General features: G+C 40.0%; 1 protein-coding gene across 5 annotated transcripts in view; it reads left to right on the top strand.

Moving 5' to 3' along the window:
• KLF12 (Kruppel like factor 12) overlaps positions 1-13,210 on the top strand; it is a 238,090-nt gene extending 224,880 nt beyond the window's left edge. For all 5 annotated transcript variants that reach the window (XM_033052030.2, XM_033052032.2, XM_033052034.2 and 2 more), the window contains one exon: positions 7,351-13,210. In XM_033052030.2, coding sequence (XP_032907921.1) covers positions 7,351-7,532 — 182 coding nt within the window. In that variant the 3' untranslated portion in view covers positions 7,533-13,210. The remainder of the gene's footprint in view (positions 1-7,350) is intronic.
• The last annotated feature ends 402 nt before the right edge of the window (positions 13,211-13,612 follow it).

Raw genomic sequence — 13,612 nt, 5'->3', positions numbered from 1 at the left:
GTATGTGGGACAACAGTAGTAGAAGGAAGGAAGTAGGGTTGCTGAAGTAGTACTGGTCTTGCAGAGGGAGTGGGAAGAAGAGCCAGGATGGCAAACAGGACCAAAGCTCATCAGTGCAGTGAAATGAAAATGTGTTTGTGTGTTTTGATGTGAGAAAAGGACTCCCACCTGAATTATCACAAGTGGAGTTTGTAAATAACGGGTTCAAGGGCTGCCAAAGTGTAATGAAGTTCTGTCTCTTCTTCTAGAGTGGAAGTTGTCACTATATTTGAACTGAAGAAATTGTTTTATTCCTGGTTTCCACATGAAGAAACCATGTCCCTGTGCTTTGCCTAAGTCAGACCGAGAACAAGAAATAAAAACCTGAACTTCAAGACGTGTCCCAGGCAGCACAGTATGTTCCTGTTCTGCTAGTAGAAATTGTTTTGCCAGACTTGCTCAACTGATATGAAACTAATCTCTTCCCAGAAAGATATTTTATTTTTTATTTGCATATTTTGACAATACTGAAACACAAAAGTAAAACTGCATATGCTCACCACAGAGAGAGAGGGAATTAGTAACTGCATTAATTATATAATTGGATCAGATTTTTGTGTCAAAATTATCGAAAATATTTCAAAGTTTTAAAGGATTTAAGCCAAGATCTAGCTCTTTCATTACAGAAAGTAAGGTGTTCCTAATGTGTAAGTCATAGCCTTACTGTTCACTCTCAGCAGTTTTGGGAAGGCTGATGCTTGCTGGTTTGGTTTTCCTACCTGCAGAATGGACTTGATATTTGTTACACAGTACTACTGTGAAGAGAGATTTTTATGAGGGATTGCATTTTCAAAAAAGCTTTATAATGCACTTCAAAGTTGTAAAGTGCTTGATAAGTGCTCTATTTTTTCATTAAAAAATTATACTAATAAAAATATCACTAAAATGTAAGAATTGTCATTTTTCCCTTTCCCCCATGTCTGAAAGCTAAGCTTTCCTCTTCCACTGGGAGTGCCTGAGGATGTTCATTATCAGATAGTGATTTTGCTGTTAAAAGATTCTTTTCTGCCTGAAATTTCTTATTTTTAGTAGAAATGCAAAACCTAATTAGCCATTTGTGGGTTTCAGTGATGATTTCTTCTCCTAGAGTCCTGTCAGTCTGGGTGCAGTAGGACTGTCCCATATGCTTCAAAACAATTCTGGTGTTTACATGGGAGCTGAAAACAGCTGGCATAAATACTACACATTACATGTATTGCATAACATCCTGTAGCAGAAACCAAACCAGGAATCACCAGGAGATGTCCTCAACCCTGCAAAACTGCAGATCTGTTCACTTTGAATGTGAATGTAGCATATCAGACATAGGCAGAGGCATGCTTGCTGGCTTATTTATTTTCTTTGAATTTGTTTTGGGCTAAATCCTTATATGACCTCACTCTGTTTTTATGAGGGGAATACATCTCCAGAATAATGACAGTAGAAACTTGGGGCATAAAGACATATATAGCAGAATTGGGCATGTTCCACCAATTAAACTGTGCAAATTTCCCTAAAACCCATTGTGTTTTATGAATGGAGTAAGTGGTGTCATCTCCTCCATGTCCCCATCCTCCCCATCTGGAATTACTACACAAACCTATACATCAGGTTTTGTTTCCATGTGCTTTCTAACTTTGTCTTTCACAGGGTGATGAAAGCTTTAACATAGAAAAAAACTGACTAGATTGCTAAACCTTTACCTCTGGACAGTCCCCTATGTTTATTTCCTTGTTGTCTCTTATTTGGAATAAAAAATGTTAGCAATGTTTCAAAATGCTGCCGTGCCACTGCAGGAAGGAGCTGCAGACAAGTGACATAATAGCTCAAGAGTCATGGTGACAATTCTACGTGCAGAAAAAAAAAATGGATAGATAGGGATGTCTGAAGAGGATGTAAATAAGAAGGGACATGGCACTTATCTGTAACACCAGAAAGACAGGGGAGCTGATGCCAGAGGAAGAGAGCTGTTTACAGCTTGAGCACTGGGATATTTTCTGTCCTGGTAATAGACAGTGTTACTTCATGGTTGCCAAGAGCCTGCTAAACTGCTGGATAAATGAAACTTAAATAATACACAAATGAAAGGAACTGCAAGTGCGCAGGGAGTACATGGGGCATCTGCAGTTGCAGTAAATAAGGTTCCTTGCCTAAGGAATGAATATAAGCCCAGCTCTGTTTCCTGGAGTTCCAGAACAGTTTCCCTGCTGGCAGAATACCCCATAACTATTTACATGGTGGTTTTGTGGTGTCTGTCTTTGAAACATCTGGTCTGGCATCAAATACTGTTGATACCAGCTAGTTGATGGGCAGAGGATAACTGCTGAGAAACATCCCACGTGGGAAATTCTGCATGGCACATAGCAGACTTCACTCCCTTCATCTGTTGGCATGTCTTGGGCTGGTACCTACACAGTGTTTTTTAAATAAGCAATGTGTGAATGTCATTGGGTTATAAAGTAAAAGTTCAAGAGATTTATTTCCCTGGGTAAATGGTCTTCCATATGTCAGGGTGCATGAATAAAGATACGGGAAGACAGATGTTGGGTTGTGTGAAGGGTGAAAACTTTTGAAATGGATGAACAGTGGTCATTATTCAGCATTATTGATTCAATATTTGAAGAGTTTTCAAGGATTTAATGAGCAGCAGTTGTAACTATGTTCTTAAGTGCCTAAGTGAGAGGAGTCATGGTAGGTTAGGAAAAATAATATGGTAAAAGTAATTAAACTAATTCGGTTTGTCGCATCTGGACTACAAAAGGCATGGGTTTTGAAGGACTCTTAGAAATAGATGTTGTGCTAATAGAAGATTGAAAAATTACTGTTCCCATTTGGAGCATTGACTCATCCTTTCAAAACTTTGTAATTAACTCCCCCAAATAATAGAAAATACTTACTTTCTACAGAGAACTGTCTAGAAATACTTTTTCATGCTCCAGGTTCCTGCTTGATATATGTAAATAGCTGTTGTGCTGTGCTGTTCACTATCCATGTATTGTAGAACAAAGCTGCAGAATAGTATCAGAATTTCTCTGTTATGGGATATTTTTGTCAGGTTTCAGGACTAAACAATAGAGCTCTCAAAGTCACGTGGAAAAGTAGAGTCTCAACAAATGTTCACAGCTTCAGGCATCTATTTTTAAATTGACAGGTTCTTTAAAACTTCACAGCTTCAGAATATTGAACTAACAGGATTTTATCTTCTGGCTTTCCTTTTCTCCTCCTCCTAATTGCCACATATTTTTAGTCTCTGCAGCTCTTCTTGCTTCTGATTTCCCAAAACTGTCTACTGTTTTGACTTCTTCATTCCTGTGTTTCCACCACCCCAGGCAAAACTCACACAGCCTGCATTTGCTCCTGAAAGCTAAAGGAGAATTTGAGTGTCTGGTACATGAGGAGTCAAAATGTGCCCATACCTTAAGCCAAAGAGTTTCTTAAATGCTTGAAGTCAAGTGCTCACACAGAGACAGAAGTGTCTGAGTCAGAATGGTTGAGTGTTTGACTTCAACTCCACTGCAATCCAGTCTTGAAATGTAGATAGATAGATAGATAGATAGATAGATAGATAGATAGATAGATAGATAGATAGATAGATAGATAGATAGATAGAGATATATACGCACTGCGGTTAAGTTCTTCCAGTTTTGTTCACCTCCTCATGCACTGCTCTCTGGGTTGCCCTGCTGAGGCCCAGATCTTCTCTGTTGGTCTCACTGAGGATTTCAGCCAGGAGTGCTCAAGCTCTCGTCAGGCAAAGCTGGTGTGGAATAGCTGATACCAACTTCTCAGCTTGTAGCAATTCTGCTCCTGCTCATCCTTTCTCCATCATTTGAACTTCTGGGTCTTCTGGTTTTGACAAACTCAGTGGTTAGTCTTCATGTCTGGGATGACACCAAACAAAAGTTTAGGAGTTAGTATATGAAGGAAATTTTTTTCTAGCCCTTCAGCTTGTGCAGATAATGTAGCTGATTAAGAGAAAAGTAGTAATACTATTCTTTCCCTAAAAGTTAGACGTGCATAAAATGTTGATTAACCTTAATGAGAAATCATATCTTTCACAGTTGTCTTTACATCAGTCTTTTTAAGGTGTTTATGAGTGAATATCTTCATACTAACGCTACTTTGGCTGGTGTTTCCTTTCTTTCACTGAATGTATATATATTTGATTGCAAACAATGAGAGATCCTCTTAGGTTGAGCTTGTAAAAGTGATTCTCTTCAGTGGAGGAAATACCTTGCAAGGAATGTTGTCAGTCCTGTCTCTTTCACATAGCTCTGTGAGGGCTGGGTAGGCAGGACTCACTGAGAAGGGATGCTGGAAGCAACACCTGGGAACTCCAGCTGAGTGATCTACACTCACATCCTTCCCTCAGCTGATTTTGTTTCTTGCCTGAAATGATACTGTTTTAATGGATGAACTAAAAAAACCTGTATTTCTGGTATTTCTCACGCAAAGCATCCCTTTCTGCACTGGGTACTGTTTCCTGCTGAGGGAAGGAAGATACAGAATTCTGTGTACCAAGGGGAAGAATTTAATGGATATCTTTAATATCATTATTAGTGATCTGGACAAGGGGCTCGAGTGCACCCTTAGTAAGTTTGCAGATGATGCCAAGCTGGGGAGTGTTGATCTACTGGAGGGTAGGAAAGCTCTGCAGAGGGATCTGGACAGGCTGGATTCATGGGCTGAGGCCAATTGTGGGAGGTTCAACAAGGCCAAGTGCTGGGTCCTGCACTTGGGTCACAACAACCCTAGGCAGCCCTACAGGCTGGGGGAAGGGATGGGAAGTTGCCCAGCAGCAAAGGATCTGGGGGTGCTGGTCAACAGAAACTAAACATGAGCCAGCAGGGTGCCCAGCTGGACAAGAAGGCCCATGGCATCCTGGCTTGTGTCAGAAATAGTGCAGGACCAGGGCAGTGACTGTGTCCCTGCACTTGGCACTGGTGAGGCCACACCTTGACTCCGGTGTAGAATTTTGTCCTTCTCACTAAAAGCAGGACATTGTCCAGAGAAGGGCAGTGGAGCTGGTGAAGGGTCTGGAGCACAAGTCTTATGAGGAATTGCTGGGAGAAGTGGGGTTCCTCAGCCCGGAGAAAAAGAGGGTTGGGCGAACCTTTTTGCTTTCTACAAATACCTGAAAGGAAGTTGTTGCAAGGTGGGGGTCAGTCTCTTCTCCCAGATAATAAGCGACAGAATAAAAGGAAATAGCCTCCAGTTACACCAGGGTTGCACCAAGGTAGGTTTAGATTGGATATTACAAGAGAATTCTTTACCTGGTTGTCCAGTGAAGTAGTTGAGTCTCCATCCCTGAAGATGTTTAAAATTTCAGACGCTTTTAAAGTAAGAATCCAGAGCCTAAGAAATACCTGTTGTCTGAAAGTGTCTGTGGCCAAAGAAGCCAACCAAGGTAGTATCTGGTGAACAAGAGAGTTTAAAAGTGTGTGGAGGGATGGGCAGGACAAGGGCTGCATTTGGAAAACATTGTTCTGCTGTGACGAGTATGTTGGAATCAACCTGCCAAGTTGGATGGGGGTGCTGCTATATTTGTACCGTGCTCTGCACCAACTGTTTGTGGCAAGAATATCTATGTAAGACAGTTTGGTGGCGAATTTGAGCACATTTTGTAGCATTGTGTCATTGGCAAGAGTGTGCATCCCACCATCTGCTGTGTAGCTTGTGCCTGCATGTCCAGCTCACAACAGCTGCTGGATTTGAGATGCCCAACACTGTGGTCACTCGGTGGCAATGACCACAATTTGGTGCTCTGTACTTGCTTAAGGAGTACAAAATTATCTAAGCTGCATTGCTGCTGGTGCAACTGCAGGTTGTGGTCAGAGCCCTGGTTGCTGGGTTCTCCTCACAGCAACTGTTTCCCACCCCCATCTGACATCAAAACTGCAGCACAGCCCAGATGGTGCACAGAAGGTACCAACCCAGGGAGCTCAAATGTTGCTGACAACCTCGCTGACATGTCGTGCTGATGTCTGTACAGCACTCCGTTTCCTTACAGAGGCCATTTCAGCTGGATTTTTCAGGACTTTTTGAACTTGTGATGATACTCTTACTTGAGGATTTTCTTTTGAAACCAAGGGCTCTCCACAAAGCATTTATTGACTTTTGAAGAGACACAAGGAGGGAGGTTCTGCCTGTGAGAAAGCAAGTGTTGCGTCACTGGTTCATATAATTGAAATAGTTTCTTGCAAGCTGCTCGTGATTCATAAGAGATAATAAATAACTGAAGAATGATTGTGCCTAACAAAGGGAACAATTGTTGCAGAGATGCTCTTTTGTTGTCCACATTGTGATTAGCTGGTTTCAGAAGGGGAAGTAAAATTTTGGATACAAAAAAGGAAGATAAATATGGACCTCACACAGTTTCCTTTTCTGAGTTTTGGTTTATGCTGAACTGTGGTACCAAGGTAACCTGCCAAGAGCATTTCTATAGACGCTGAAGGTGAGTGACAGAAGTCACAAAGAAGTCTAGCCTAAAAATGTGGCAGAAATGGGATTTTAAACAGTTTGCTTTATGCAAGCACAAAATCCAGTTTGGCTGTATTAATCTTCTCCTCTGACATGATACAACATCATTCTTACCCTTAAATATAAAGCAAGACTTTCCAAAAATCTACGTTAGCCCCAGTCTGAGCTCACTAAAGTAAATGGGTGTTTATGAGCAGTGTTGTGCAAGTCCCATGGCTAAGTATATGTAAAAATTGTACACCATTCCTAGTAACATCTTATGCAAAATTAATTTTACTGAAAGTAAATGCAGTAAATAATGAGGAGGTTTTGCAGATTGAGTTTTTATGTTTCATTAGGAAATTGTAGTTTATTTTTACCAGCCTACTAAGAAACGTCTTGGAGTGCTGTTTACACAAATAATCAGAAACCTTCATAAACATTATAGAATAATGAGAAATCTGTGTCAGCTCATGGTAAATTGCAGAAATATCAGGTAATCTGGTCATTTGGGGAGAAAGTGTAGCCTGACAAAATGAGGCTGCAAACTTGTATGGTAATCATGAGAATAATTACACAGCCCTGTGTCCTGATGTTAATCCTTGCATCACCCCTGCAAGGTAGAATCTATATTATTGCCTTAATCCTGTTGATTTTCTTAGTCATGTGAATGCCACAGGAATGATAAATCTCAAGGCTCTTTTCCTTATATTCAGCAGATCCCAGTACCTCATAATTGTGTAATTTGGCCTAAAGCAACCCCTAGGCAGTGCGTGTTCATGGGAAGCGTGCAGAGGGGATTGTGGGGATTAATAGCAACAAGGGGAAAGTCACAACCTGTTTTTCCCCCTTCCCCTCTTTTGTTTCTCCCAGGAGAAAAACCCTACAAATGTACCTGGGAAGGCTGCACCTGGAAGTTTGCTCGATCCGATGAACTGACGAGGCATTACCGCAAGCACACGGGAGTGAAGCCATTCAAGTGTGCAGACTGTGACCGCAGCTTCTCCCGCTCGGATCACTTGGCGCTCCACCGCCGCAGGCACATGCTGGTTTGAGAAACGCTACCTGTTCCAGCCGAGTTTAAGAGCTGGGTCTCTTAACTACCCACAGTGAATTCAGCAGGGCTGAATCCCCCTCTACAGTGTTAACAGGCAGGGCTTTCCCTGATGTCTGTAACAAAAAATAATAACAGAAGTTTTAAAAAAGCAGGAAAAGAAGTGCCACTCTTCTCCTCGCCATCTGAAGTTAACCCTGTCTGCCCCTCAGCATGGCTACCCCCTGAAAGTGTCATCACAATCACCTGGGAAATAGCAGCCGAGATGCTACAGGAATGGGCATTACTTTACATGCTGCATCCTTTGACAAAAAATGTTTATAGCTTGTATGTTTTCTCAGCTGCCAGACATTTTGTTCCTGAAAAAAATCACTGCTGATTGGAGGATAGATACCACGAACTGATGATGATGAGGACGATGATGATAATGATGATGATGAGAGCAAGACCGCTAGATCTGTATTATGCCATCTTTCCCCCTTGTTTCCAATACCATCTGGCCGGTGTCAGTACTGCATTGGAGCTGTGCTACAGACAAGCTGTGTGTGAGTAGGCAAGAAGATTCTGCTGGAGAGGTCCCACTGCCGGAGCTGGAAGGTTGCTTGATCAGACTTTTGCAATAATGATGGTGGCATTTTAATATCATACTGCAATTTGGCATTATGCCCTAGAGTACACCAGCCATTTAACCTTTTTCTTTTATTTTTTTTCCTTCTTTTCTTTCGTTGTTTTTGTTGTTGTTGAAGTCTGTAAAATAAGCAAAGGGCGGCAGCATCTCTGCTGAAATATCATATTAAGTATCTGTATTTTACCATGGACTTATTTAGATCCATTTTCTGATTTGTGTAGAAAGAGCTCACCTAAAACTACTACCCTATTCTCAATGTGCCGTTTTCTTTCATGCAGGTATCCTCCTCCCCACAGCCATTATTTCAACCCAAGGAAATAGTCAGATCTTGTACTTGCTGGTACCAAGGTTAGTGGTATAGCCATTCATGAAATGGAATTGAATGTATCATCAAAACAAAAAACAGAGAAGAAACGGCTGCATCTCTTGCAGAGAAAAAGCAATAATGAATAAAATGGCTCTTGAGACAATAATTTACTCCACACCTACAGAAGTGAGGGGTATGCAGAAAGAGCATATAATACTTAAGCATTTAAGTTAATCTTTTTGCTGGTTTCACTGACCCGCTAGGTGCCACAGTTAAGTACTTTTATTTCCTTTAACATAATACTAGTGTCTGGAAAGCAGGAAAGATAAAGGAAAGAGTTGATTGTTGAGGAGGTAGTAGATGAACTGTAAGTAGGACAGAGAAATATTTCTGCAGTGGTGCTCTGCAAGACATTATATTTCTCCCTGGGAGTTAGGGAATAACAAGATTTTGCAAGCTGTCTAGTATGATATAAATGGCCCTCTGTATGGGTACCAGTGGCTGCCTCTGCTGGGATTTTCAATCCAAGCCTTTTCAGATTAAATAAAAGGAAATTCTTGATCATTCCCATACAGCCCTATAATTGCAAACCAATTTGTATTAATTCAATTATGTAGGAAAGAGAGAAACTCTTAGTCATCAGTTATTCATGCAAACAGAATAGTGTTTTTCTGTTTTCTTTCCTCACACGGATCTGCCTATTCAGCTAAATTTGACAAAGGGGAGGCTTGGCAATATTTTCCAAGTGTTGAGATTTTCATAGCTTAGAGATGAAAGATGTAAACATAAAGGTCTTTTGCAATGCATTTAATTATGAATATTTTGTTCCAGGAATTGCACAGATTAAATTTGTGATGCCACTTGTTTGTTTTCAAATGTTTGACTATCTCAGTTAATATCAGATTCCTGAAGTAAATGTAGTAATGTTGGGGGAATTCTGAAATCAAGGAAATCTTTCAGAAAAAAACAACACCCAGAGTACCCATACAGATACAAAAGCAGTTACAGTTAATTGAGGATTAATTTGACTGGGATAATACCTTATAATAGCATTCACAAGACCCTAGAGTTTGATTGTCTTTAAATATCCTTAATATTCCCCAGTATGGATAGTTTATCAGCTCTCTGAAAGAACTTACTACTGTAAAAGGTCAGGCTTCCCACTGCCAAGTGATCAGCAGAGTAACTCAACACAAATTACTCACAGCTGTTGTGGGAGAAATGCCTCAATCAATTCCCATTGACCGTGTCAGTTATCTACTTCTGCCAAATCCGATGACATTCTAGAACCCATCTCCAAATCAGAGACAGAGCAGGGCTTCTGGATAGACCATGAGGAATTGCAGGGCAGCAAAACTGTGTCTTTACCAGCAGTATTACTACTGTTGATTTAAAAAACTGGTTGTCAGAGTATTGTGTGTGAAGTGCTTCATGGATTATGTCTGAGGTCTGGTTTTTGTGTACTTCAATATCATCCCCTTAAATGCATCTGTCCTTGTTGGCATTTAGGGAAAGAAATCAGGTCAGGTAGAACTTCATTGATAAAATATTTTTCCTGCTCAAGAATATTTTACCAACTAATTATTTGAATAGCAGTAATTCAGTTGAAGAACCAGTGGCATACAGAATTCCTTTTGGGATCTGTGGGGTTTTTTTCTCTCATGGAAAATTATGTTTGCTTGAGCAAACTCTTGCTGGGCATTCTGTTAGCATACAGGAGGATGTGATGTTACTCTCAAAGGCAGGGTGGAATTGGGAGAAATCAGTGTTCCTCTTTAGGCTTGCCCTGTAGTCAGTGAAGATAGAGAAACTACAAGAGAAATGGAGAGGCCTTAAATTTTAGCATTCAGCTTTGAAATGCCTTGTGGAGGAGCATGTGTATGACAGACCCTGGAGAGGCTCATCTGCCAAGGCTGAGGTTGGTCTGTGTGAATCCCTGGTTTTTCAGCTGTTTGCCTTTAAGCATTGGAAACACTGCAGCAGAAAGAGGGTCTGGTTTTATTGAAAGAACCCCAAAGTGATAGAGGGTTAAAGCAGCACTAACACCAAGGAACACAGGCACAGTGTGGCAATGGTAGGAGAAAGAAGCCAAAAGGTAAAGGAGTGTGTGCTGCATTTTGTTATTTGACAGGCAGGAAGTACATCCTCAACCTCCAGCACATGTGCAAGGGCTTCTCATGCTGCTGTCACCTGCAGACGACTTGTACAACCAGCAGTAGTCCACCACGGGATTTCAAGTACACAGTATTGTTCCTGATGAGGTTCTCATTCATACCAGCACCTTCAGGCTTTGATGCCAGTTACTCTGTGGGGTTGTTTTCTGGCTTTTGTCCCCTTCAGAAGTATTTTAAGAGAAGTTTCTCTCTAGGATGGGGATGTTTGAATGTGGAGCTGATGTCTCCCAGATCCTCAGTGTGTCTTTGCCTTTATTGGCTATGGTTCAGACCTGCCAAGTTTCTGTGTTCATGCAAAGACCACGGGCAATTGCTCCAGGGTACTTTCCTCAAAAATCCTGGTACCCCACCACAGGTCTGTGATGTTTCATGGCTGTGGCAAAGACTTACATCATGTGTAACATGCAGAAATAACAGATCTCATCCTGAAACGATCCAGTAGGTCCATCTTAATTGAACAGTGAGGATACCAAATGTGCAGTGTTGCATTCCTTCAGAAAGACAGAGATTTCAGTCCACCATGCCGTGACATTGCACGTTACAGCTTGCAAGGGAAATTATGCCATGAAGTGTCAGATTTCACATATTTTCAGTAGTTCTGAATGGATTTGTCAGGAAACCTCAAGAACCAGCATTTTAGGAAAATATAATGAGCAAACAGCTTTGATACAGAACTTTTAAAATTTTTAATTGTGTCACTATTTTTTGAGCACCCCTTATATTCAGCAATTTGCTCATTGCAACACCAATTTTGACTTGGGGATGAAGATGCAGTATTCCTTATTCTTTCTCATCCTTACATAATTAATTAAATAGTTTTAGACTGACTTGTATATATGATTATTTGCTGGAGTAATGTATAACAAAATTAACAGTGTTGAAAATTACATCAGTGATGTTGATGTTTGGGTAAACTTGCAGTGCAGAACATGGACAAATAGCTGGATGGCCTTTCTCCCCTTTAATGAGAATAACAGTGATCATAAGTCTCGTTTTCCATTAGCTACATTGAAAATGTATTCTAGTTGCCATTTATAAATTTATCTTCTGATAATAAATGCTGTTTAATGCAAAAAAAATCTCTTCCTTTTTTATTGAAGGTGGGTGTCTCAAAATCAGAGTTAGTGTGACTAATAATATTCCACTCACTTTTTAGTTTTAATTTGGGTTTGGAAAGGTCATTGTATGAAACTACATCTTCCACAGCAGTCAAGTCTTTAGATTATTCAGTAAATCCATGCTACTCCCACATGCTCATCCTTACACTCATGCACATGAACCCCAGCACTTCCAAGTGTCTCTACCCATGTGCAGGTAATAAACAAGTAGTTTATTTAAAATTAAAATCTAGGGGAAAAAAACTAAATAAAAAACCAAACCAAAAAAACCACCAAAAAAACAGAAAAGGAAGAATTTTAAATAAACACTGTTACGGAAAATGCTACCTTAAGAAACCAGCTCATGCTATTGTTTTATCCTTTGTCTGTGATACGTGACTGGAGAATTGCACAAAGAAATTGTTGTATTTTCACAGTTTTGCTATAGCATAGCAGTTGCTGTGTAATGGATGCTTATGAAGTCATGCCCACTGGAACATTGAAAAGACCTAAATTCTCCACAATAAATCAGGTTTTGACATAAAAATGTAACTGTAAGGATACTGCATCTTTACAAATCAAAGTAACTTGAAAGTATTTTACTGTACTTGTAACAATATACATGATAACGGAGAAATATTTTCCAACTCACAATTTTACATGGGGTGTTAAATAGCTTAAATTAAATACATTTTTAAACAATCCTTATCTTCCGTTTTCATTGGGAAGACTGTTAGGATAATGCCTTGCAAAGCTCAAAACACAAGAAGTAAATTGTTCTGTTTTATCAGAGCATGTTTTCTCTGCAAAATGGAGTGGCCACTTCTTTGCTGTTTTGCAGATGGTGTGTGATATAGCAAAGTTATACTGAGTCCTTCAGTGTCAAGTCAACGCTCTATGTCTTTGAATAAAGGAAAAAATGCTTAAACAAAATGAAAACCATATGAAAGGTATGGCAGTTTGTGATTTCTTTTTTTCCTTCTGGCATTTTACAATGAACAGGAATGGCAAACACTCATAGGATTTTATTTCTTCTTGTATTTCCCCAACTACAGTGTATCCTGATTAAAGGTTGCAGAGCTGAAATAGGCAGAGCTGATTCCAGGGGAGTTTAGTCTTCTAGGTGGAGTAACATGTCAAGAACATCCATTGAAGCAGGACAGTTTGACATTTAAAATACACACACACTTCAGTGAGATGGCCTGAAATCTATTCTAAAGGTGAAACAGAAACTGAAAGTGCCTGTAACTAGAAATGATGGGATGTTCCTATACTTTTACACAGCAATAACAATGGAATTCTGTTAACAATAAGGTGGAAATGAAATTTTACTTGGAGAACAATAATGCAGCACAGAAACAAACACAAAGTGCCATTTGTATGTTCACATGTTGAGATACTGTGTTAGAAGTTTTAGTTATTTTCTCAGATAACATCTGTCATATATTTGTAAGAAGAAAATAATCTTAGTTTACAAATGACTCGTAGCTGTACTGATTCTCAGTAGGTGTGATTAGAGGTCATTGTCAAAGCAGTGTTTCGGGGAATTTCTTCCCAATTTATGTTGGATATGCCCATGTATCCAGGGTATTCTCTAGTGAAGTAATCCAAAACCAGCAATAAGCCCAGTTGAGCTTTTTTTAGGGAATGTGGTAGAACAGGGATTCTCTTGAAAAATCCTCTGCATTGAACTCTGGAAACACGAGAGTTCACCTTATGTCTCCTTTCTCTTCATCATGTAATACTTGTAGTATTTAATACCATCTTGGTTGACTTCATGAGTGGACAAAATAGATCACTTCTCATTGTTTTGGGGACAAATGAGTCAAAAATTAGGGACTGTCAGTCTAGAGACTATTTGAATAGCAAACAAGA

This window comes from Catharus ustulatus, chromosome 2 (assembly GCF_009819885.2).
Source record: "Catharus ustulatus isolate bCatUst1 chromosome 2, bCatUst1.pri.v2, whole genome shotgun sequence".
Classification (NCBI taxonomy): Eukaryota; Metazoa; Chordata; class Aves; order Passeriformes; family Turdidae; genus Catharus; species Catharus ustulatus.
The sequence above is the reverse complement of the archived record's forward strand: the minus strand, read 5'-3'. Positions and strand labels throughout refer to the sequence as shown.